This window comes from Dictyostelium purpureum, assembly GCF_000190715.1.
Source record: "Dictyostelium purpureum unplaced genomic scaffold DICPUscaffold_183, whole genome shotgun sequence".
In the NCBI taxonomy this organism is placed as follows: Eukaryota; Evosea; class Eumycetozoa; order Dictyosteliales; family Dictyosteliaceae; genus Dictyostelium; species Dictyostelium purpureum.
In genome coordinates, this window is record NW_003519520.1 from 25,567 (window position 1) to 33,931 (window position 8,365).

Consider the following 8,365-nt stretch of genomic DNA (forward strand, 5'->3'; position numbering starts at 1 on the left):
TTAATTTTTTTTTAAAGAAAAAAAAAATATATTTTTTTATCAATTTTAAATTAAACTTATTTTTAAAACTTATTTATTTATTTTATCAATTAAATAAACTTATTTTTTTTTTAATTTTTTCCAAAAATAAGATATTTTTTTGATTAAAAAAAATTTTTTTTTTTCATTTTTGTGTGAAAAAAACAAACAAAAACCAAAATTTTTTTTAAAATGATTAAAAGTAAAAATAGAATAAATAATAATTATAACTACACACACAATTTAGATTCAATTACAAAAACGGATAATAAAAATGAAAAATTATTTTTTTCAGTATGGAGAAACAAGTATCTATTATGCGAAATACAAAGACATCACAGGTTATATAGAAAAAATAAAATAATTCATATTGACAAATCAATGGATCAACTTAGATACCATCCACATCGAAGATATGCAACAGAAATTAGAATTAATATTAATGAACCATTAGAGCCACATGGTAAATTAATACCCTATGGTACAGCAAAATTAAAATTCATTGATAAATTTAATAAACCAATTCAAGCAGGCGATATTCCAACAACGGTGACTTGTTTAAAATTCAATCATAATTATTATTCTCATCAAATCGATATTAAATCAGTTGTTCCATCAAGTGTTACTGAATTAAGACTCGGTATAAATCAAGAAATTTCACCAAATACATTACCACCATCACTTACTAGTTTATCAATGGTACTAGATCAAGATATACCTATTGGAACTTTCCCAAAATCATTAACTACATTAAGGCAATATAAATTTGATAGAGCAATTATACCCGGTTCATTTGGTTCATTTGTAGAGTTATTTCTACCCTCTTTTAATCAACCTTTGAAACCCGGTGACTTACCCATAACATGTATAGATCTATATCTTGCATCTTACAATCAACCGCTCCAACCAAATATTCTTCCGGAATTAATCACCGATCTAGCCATGGACAATTTTAATCATCCATTATCAAACTCTCTATCAGCACTACATTCATTAAAAGAACTCTATTTAGATAACTTTAATCAAGAGATATCAATCCAAACATTTCCACACTCAATCGAAACATTAATTTTTTATAGATTTAATCAAATTATAAAACCAAATGTACTTCCACCATCAATAACCAAACTCATTTTAGTTGCATATAACCACCCACTATCACACGGTGTACTTCCAAAATCAATAACTGAACTAAGTATGAGCTACTTTAATCACCCTTTATCCAACTATCTATCTTCGCTACATTCGTTAAAAGAACTCTATTTACGAGAATTTAATCAAGAGATATCGATCGAAACATTCCCACCCTCAATTGAATCATTAAGATTGATGAGATTTAATCAAGTAATAAAACCAAATGTACTTCCTCCATCATTAACTAAACTCATTTTAGATAAATATAATCACCCATTAGAACCACAAGTAATACCGCCAAATGTGGATCATTTAGAGTTAAAATCATATAATCATAATCTTGATAAACATCTATTCCCAAATAATTTAAAACATTTAGTTATAGCAAACCATTCAAATAAATTATTTGGAATATGATTAACCGTCATCAAATACAGAACTTTATTTCGAATCAAATATTGGTTATGGTCCAATTAGACTTCAAACTAATTCAATACCACCATCAGTAAAAAAATACTCCCAAATAACCATTCCCAACCTCACTAAATTAGAATTTGGTTATGGATTTAATCAACCAATAGAGCCAGCTACTATTCCTCAATCTGTTACTCGAATAACAATACCCACAAAATATAACTACCCAATTCCTATAAAAATAACAAAATAACACTTTAAATTTTGATTTTGATTTATTAGATTTATTTGTTTATCTTTAACCATACAATCACAAAAAACACAAATAAAAATCTTGATGATTTTGCGCATCATCAAAAATTAATTTAAAATGGAGAAAAAAAAAAGAAAAAATAATTTAAAATAATTTAAAATAATTTAAAATAATTTTTTTTAAAAACAATTTTTTTTTAATTTTTTTTTTAATAATAATTTTTTTTTTTTTTAACCATTCATTATCTATATTTATTCACAGTCATAAAAATCTAATTATTTATTTAAAAAAAATATTTATTTATAATAAACTATAAATAATAATGGCAAGAACCAAATCAACAGCCAGAAAAACAACACCCTCACCATCATTAAAGGAAATTTTAAAATCAAAAATTTTGGAAACCTTAATAATTAATAATAATAATCAATTTAGTATTAATGTTTTAAATAGCTATCTCAAAGCTTCATTATTATTATTTCGTAATTCACAAAAGGATGAGGATTATTTAAAAATTCAAAATTATATTATTGATAACCAAGATAAAATAGAAATTCTTTATAAACAAATATCAAACATCGAATCTACTCAAGATAAAGAAAAAGAGATTATTTCATTTATTTTACAAAAATGTGATTCAATTTGTCCAACTAATTTATTTTATGAATTTTATGGTATTTATTTTATCGAGCATTTAAGTAACGAAATTCAACAAGGTAAAACATTCAGTGATCAAGAAATAGAAGAAAAGGAAGATAAAATTTTTCAAATAGTCCAAGACTTGTATCAAAAAAATTTACTATCTATCCAATATATTTCATCACATTATTTTAGTTTAAAAGCATTATCAATTTTAAAAGTATCAAGAATTCATGGATCCGTTTCTATTTGGGCTGATACAAAAAATTTAGTTTTAACTCAAGAAAAACTAAAAAAATATTTTACAGAATATTTTAATTTAAAGAATGGTTCATTAGGTTCTTATTGGAATGAAATGTTTTTTAGATCATTGGTAACCGGTAAAATTTATGATGATATCAATAAAATGTCAGAAGATCAAGTTTATGAACTTTTAAATTTCTTTGAAGATGGTTTCTCACATTTAAATTCAAAAGTATCTCATTATTTTTTTAAACTTCAACCCAAAGATATAAATCAACATGTATGGAAATGGTTTTTAGAAAAAAATAAATTATTCCCAAGATTAGCAGGTGACAAAATTAAAAAGTTTCTCAAAATTCCATTTATAATCAATTCAAAAAAAATGATCGATTTTATTTTTGAACACTATTCAAAATTAAGGTTAATTCCGCAATCCATCGAAAGTGAAACCAATAGTGTTACATCCAATCAAAATCTAGCATATGAAGAGATATTTTATGAAGAAACAGTTTCAACAGAATATGTCCAAAAATTTAAATTATCATCAATAGAATTAATCGAATATTTTAGCCATAAATTAAAACAGCTTAGGAATAAATATCCATTAGAAGGCATCATGGAAACCGATGAAATCATTAGTATTGGCGATAATGAAGAATATTATGAAATTAAAAGATACCATCTCTACTATTATTTATTCGATAAATCAATAAAGGACTGTGATATAGAAACATTAAAAAAAATTGATAAACTAGGCTTGGTATTTAAATATAAAGAATTTGATTATAAAGAGGCTATATTCAAGTTTAAAAAAGAGAATTTGGCACCAAAAATTTTCTCAAGTAAATTATATCAAGATAAAAATTCAAGAGAGCAACTTTTAAATTATTTATCAAACACAGGATTCAAAAGTTTTAGTCCAGATTTATTTTTCAAGTATTTTGGTACATTGTTATTTAAAATAGATCAAAATGAAGTATCAATACCTTTTGAAAGTTCTAATGGGAAAATTGATGAAAATAAAGAAATCATAAAGCTATTCTCTTTGTTTACCGATCAAGAGATTCAAGATAATAGAAATTTAATTAGTTTGAAACTAAATGAAGATTTATTTCACCAATTACTATTCGATTCAATTTATAAATTAAATTTTCCAATTACAAATTTATTATTAAATGGAGGTGGTGTACCAATCAACCCTAAAAAGTTTTTACACATGGTTTTAAAGGATGAAAAAACCTATTCATTCAATATTAGTAAAACTTCTTTAGACACCATTCATAAATATGATTCAATTTTAAAACTCATAAACCTCCTATTATCAAAATTACCAAAAGCAGATGAAAAAGAATTTCCAATTCAAATTATTTACAAATATCTCTATAAGGCAATTATTCAATCAAATGGTTGTACAATCGACAAACTTAAAAATCAACTTCATCCGCTGTATCAAGAAAACTCATTTGAAATCGATATCGACTATTTCAACGTTTTCTATTGGGTTACGAACAAATCAACTAAATTAACATTATATTTTATCGATTTGTATCACACTTCTCCTTTAAACCATATCTACCATATACCAGAGTACTTTTCAAATTTAAGCGAAGCCGCTAGAAACCCTTCAAACTATTCAATTCAAAATGTATTGACCGATTTCAATATTTCAGAATTTGATTTCAATTTAATTTCAATTTCAACATTTGACTACTTGTTAGAAAGGTTAGGTAGAATTAAAATTTTCGCAAAATATTCTTTATACTTTATAAATATTCGTAGAAATGATTTATATATCAAGACTTTAAAAGAATATTTACATTTGAAATCATTAGATAAAATGGAAACAGAAGATGACGACGAAGATGGAGATCCAGATTTTCGTTCAAGAAATTACCACGAAAATTGGGAATATCATCTATCTTCATTTTTAATGACCTGTCAAAATGTTGAAGAAATTAAAGTGATTCTAGATTTAAAGATCGAAAACTTTTCCTATCAAAAAGTTTTCGAAACTGCCGTTGATGAAGATAACTTTTTAGTTTTTAAATTCATCATGGACAACTATAAAAATTTTAGAGAACAAGACCTTTATTTGGAACCTTTAGACCTTTATTCAATTTTTGAATCCCAACTCTACTTTTTAAAATATGCAGTCGAAAATCATCCTGACCAAGTAGAACTCTTTTTCAGTCACTATTGCCCAGAACCCGATCATTTCCATTGGTTCACCGATTTTAAAATAGCAGAATTATTAATGAAACATTTTCCAAAATACTTTTTTATAAATCTTTCTGTTTGTGTAAAACTTGTGCAATACCGTAATTTTAATGTCTTCAGATATTATCATCAAAAAGGATATTTAAATAATGTCGATTTCAATGATGATTTTTTTTCTTTAGTTAAATATTCAAAAGATTTCAAAAATTTCGAATTTTGTTGAAAATAAATAATAAAAATTTTAAATATTATTATGTTAAAAAAAAATTATCTCTTTTTTTTATAAAATTTTCCAATAGATGTAAAATAAAAGTACACAATAATTTACCCTTCTTTTAATTTTTTTACAATTTTTTTATATTTTATTTATTCATTATTATTAATTTTTTTTTTTAAATTTTTTAAACTTAAAACACACTTTTTTTTTTTAAATTTTTACTTTTATTAACCCTTAAAATATTATAAATTGGCCCAAAAAAATATTATTTTTTTTTTTAAAATTTTATAAATTTTTTTTAAAAAACCAATTTTTTTTCTTTTTTTTATTTATTATATATCTATTTAATTATTATTTTAATATAACCTATTTACATATTTCGCAAAAATGAATACAAATAACAATAATACCAACAACAACGGTAATGGTTCATTTACTTTATATTCAACCAAAATACAAAAGAAAATTAGACACCTATTGGAGAAATTTTAAATATTAAATGAAATTAGTTTGATCAAAAATTGACCATTCACTTGTATGATCATTGATGCTGGATTGTTAGGTAGTATACAGAATATGAAAATGTTATAAAAACAACTATTTTATTATTATATCAGTTGCCTCCAATAGAGCTGGTGATGTTTTCCAGCAGTTTATCAATCAAAATAAACGTAAAACTAATTTTGAAGTTGGTGAAATTAAATATGGTCAAAATGGGCAATGTACAGCAATAGCATGGCAATGTAAAAAGAATAAAACATTTTATTATCAAACGAGATATATCATAATATTCTACAAATTAAACGATATCTTCGGAAGAATTATAATACATAAATTTTAAATAACACAATAATAAGCTCACTCCATTGCCAAGTTATTACATTCTGAAGTTTGAAATTAAGCCTTATCTCACAAAAAAAGCAAAGAGGAAATAAACTCAATTGATGCCAAAAGAGGCTTCAATGCACACAGAGATCTCAGAAGACCATTACGTACCCAAAAAATCGACAGTGGTTTAGATTTATCTGCAATCAACTATCAATGGTTCACCCAAAATGTTGATCATTTCAACATTGTTAACACTGATACTTTTCAACAAAGATATTTAATTAATGACCAATATTATGATGGCACTGGTCCAGTTTTCATTATGGTAGGTTTATAAAAAAAGTTATTTTCATAAAAAACTGTACAGTATACTAATTTTCATTATTTTTATTTTATTAGATTAATGGTGAAGGTCCAATGGGTCTTGATACTGTTACTGGTTTACAATTTGTTGTTTGGGCTAAACAACTCAATGCCTTAATTGTTAGTTTAGAACACAGATATTATGGTGCTGTAAGTAGTCAGATTTATATATAGATAAAAAAGAAATAAAATCATTATTATTAACAATCATTATTATTATTATTATTATTATTATTATTATTATTATTATTATTATTATTATTATTATTATTATTATTATTAACGATTTATAGAGTTTTGTAACATCAGATTTATCATTAGATAATTTACAATTTTTAAATAGTCAACAAGCTTTAGCTGATAATGCAGTCTTCAGAGAATTTATTGCTCAAAAATATAATATTCCATCAACTACCAAATGGGTCTCATTCGGTGGCTCATATTCAGGTGCTTTAACCTCATGGTTTAGAATTAAATACCCACATTTAGTTGATATCAATGGGCCATACAATTTAGTGACTCACAGTGGAATTTTGGAAAAGGGTAGTTTTTGCAGATGAAACTTGATTTGAACTATATTTTTATTAATTGGAAATTAAAAAATAGATTTAAGGTTAAAGATAACATTCAAATAATATTCTATCAAGAAAGAGACCAACTGGAGTTTCTGTGAATACATGTTAATTTTCTTCTATGAGAGGTGCAGGTTCTATACAATTTTTTTTATATTAATACAAATAGATAACAAATTTTATGGTACTGATCGATAAGTATGGTCCCAAGCTTGGCGAATATTGCTTTAATTTTTAAGATATTAATGATTTACAAGATAACTTTCCAATTAATAGTTTAGAAATTTTTCAAAATTTTTACAAAATAAATAGAATTGATGTCATATTGATCCCAAAATACTCTATAGACCTCATAATTATTGAAAATTTATTGTGAGTGTTAAAATACGTTTGATTCATAAGATTATAGGGTATTCTCAAGTGGATTTTAAAGATTTATTTGAGAAAAAATATGTATGTTATTTAACAAGAAAATATTAATTTATATCAACCAATCCCAAAAAAAATCAAAGAAATAATTAAAAATAGAGGTGTTTTAACAAAATATTGAAAATTTTCAATTAAAATATCAAAAATAAAAAATTATTTTTTAAAACACTTAAATATTAATTATCTTTCAAAAAAGATTTGACCTATCATAAAAAAAAAAAAATTATAAAAAAAATAAAAAAAAAATAAATTAAATGTTTTTTATTTATTAAATATTATAAACGTTTATCTTTTTTATATTTATGAACCAACTTTATAATATAAAAAAAAAATATATAAAAGAACATATAAAAATTTTTTTTTTTCGTGACCCGGTCAAAACAATGTTGAAAATACAGTATGAAACCGTTTTTTTTCGTGACCCGGTCAAAACATGTGTTGAAAATACAGTATGAAACCGTTATATTTTTAAATTTACCTTTAAAATGTTATTTATTGTCCAGATCTTGTTACTCCAGACAAAACATGAAAATATATGTGAATAATGTACATAAATAAATAAACAATTAAATTTTTTTTAAAACAATATTTTTTTTCGAATCTAATTTTTTTTTATTATTTTTATCCTTTATTGATTTTATTCTTGAATAAACGGCAATCCTCTAGTTCGGTTCGGAGCTTTACCTGTTAGTGCACTGAAATTTGTGTTTTGGTTTGGAATCATGGCTAAATAATAATTCTGTAGTGGTATACCTGAATCTGTACAGATTTATAAAAAAAAAAAAAGAAAGATTCAGCTACCTATAGCAATAAGATTATAAGAAATAACCCGAAGATCTTTTCATCTGATGCCTATCAATAGGTTTCATCAGCGCTGGAATCTTCTCTTTTTTTTTACTTTTTTCTTATTATTTGCATCTGTAACTGTGCCTTTTTGCTGTTACCTGTATCTTCTACCTGTATTTGTATCTCAGGAAATATAGGTACGCACGCAGATACAGGTAATACAGATAATTCAGGCACAGGTAATACAAGTAA

General features: G+C 24.3%; 3 protein-coding genes across 3 annotated transcripts; all 3 read left to right on the forward strand.

Moving 5' to 3' along the window:
* Nucleotides 1-294: 294 nt before the first annotated feature.
* Nucleotides 295-1,524, forward strand: DICPUDRAFT_18207 (uncharacterized protein; the record flags this gene model as incomplete). The annotated part of the gene is made up of 2 exons (XM_003289580.1): nucleotides 295-706; nucleotides 890-1,524. Coding segments are annotated over 2 exons (1,047 nt in total), but the record flags the coding sequence as incomplete, so codon positions are not given.
* A 2,847-nt stretch (nucleotides 1,525-4,371) lies between these two features.
* Nucleotides 4,372-5,176, forward strand: DICPUDRAFT_92343 (uncharacterized protein). Its single transcript, XM_003289581.1, has one exon. It carries the CDS (start codon nucleotides 4,539-4,541, stop codon nucleotides 5,139-5,141), a length of 603 nt encoding a protein of 200 aa, XP_003289629.1. The 5' UTR covers nucleotides 4,372-4,538; the 3' UTR covers nucleotides 5,142-5,176.
* A 346-nt stretch (nucleotides 5,177-5,522) lies between these two features.
* On the forward strand, nucleotides 5,523-6,886 carry DICPUDRAFT_154024 (uncharacterized protein; the record flags this gene model as incomplete). The annotated part of the gene is made up of 5 exons (XM_003289582.1): nucleotides 5,523-5,556; nucleotides 5,753-5,786; nucleotides 6,057-6,288; nucleotides 6,363-6,476; nucleotides 6,620-6,886. 5 exons carry the CDS (start codon nucleotides 5,523-5,525, stop codon nucleotides 6,884-6,886), a joined length of 681 nt encoding a protein of 226 aa, XP_003289630.1.
* Between the last annotated feature and the right edge of the window lie 1,479 nt (nucleotides 6,887-8,365).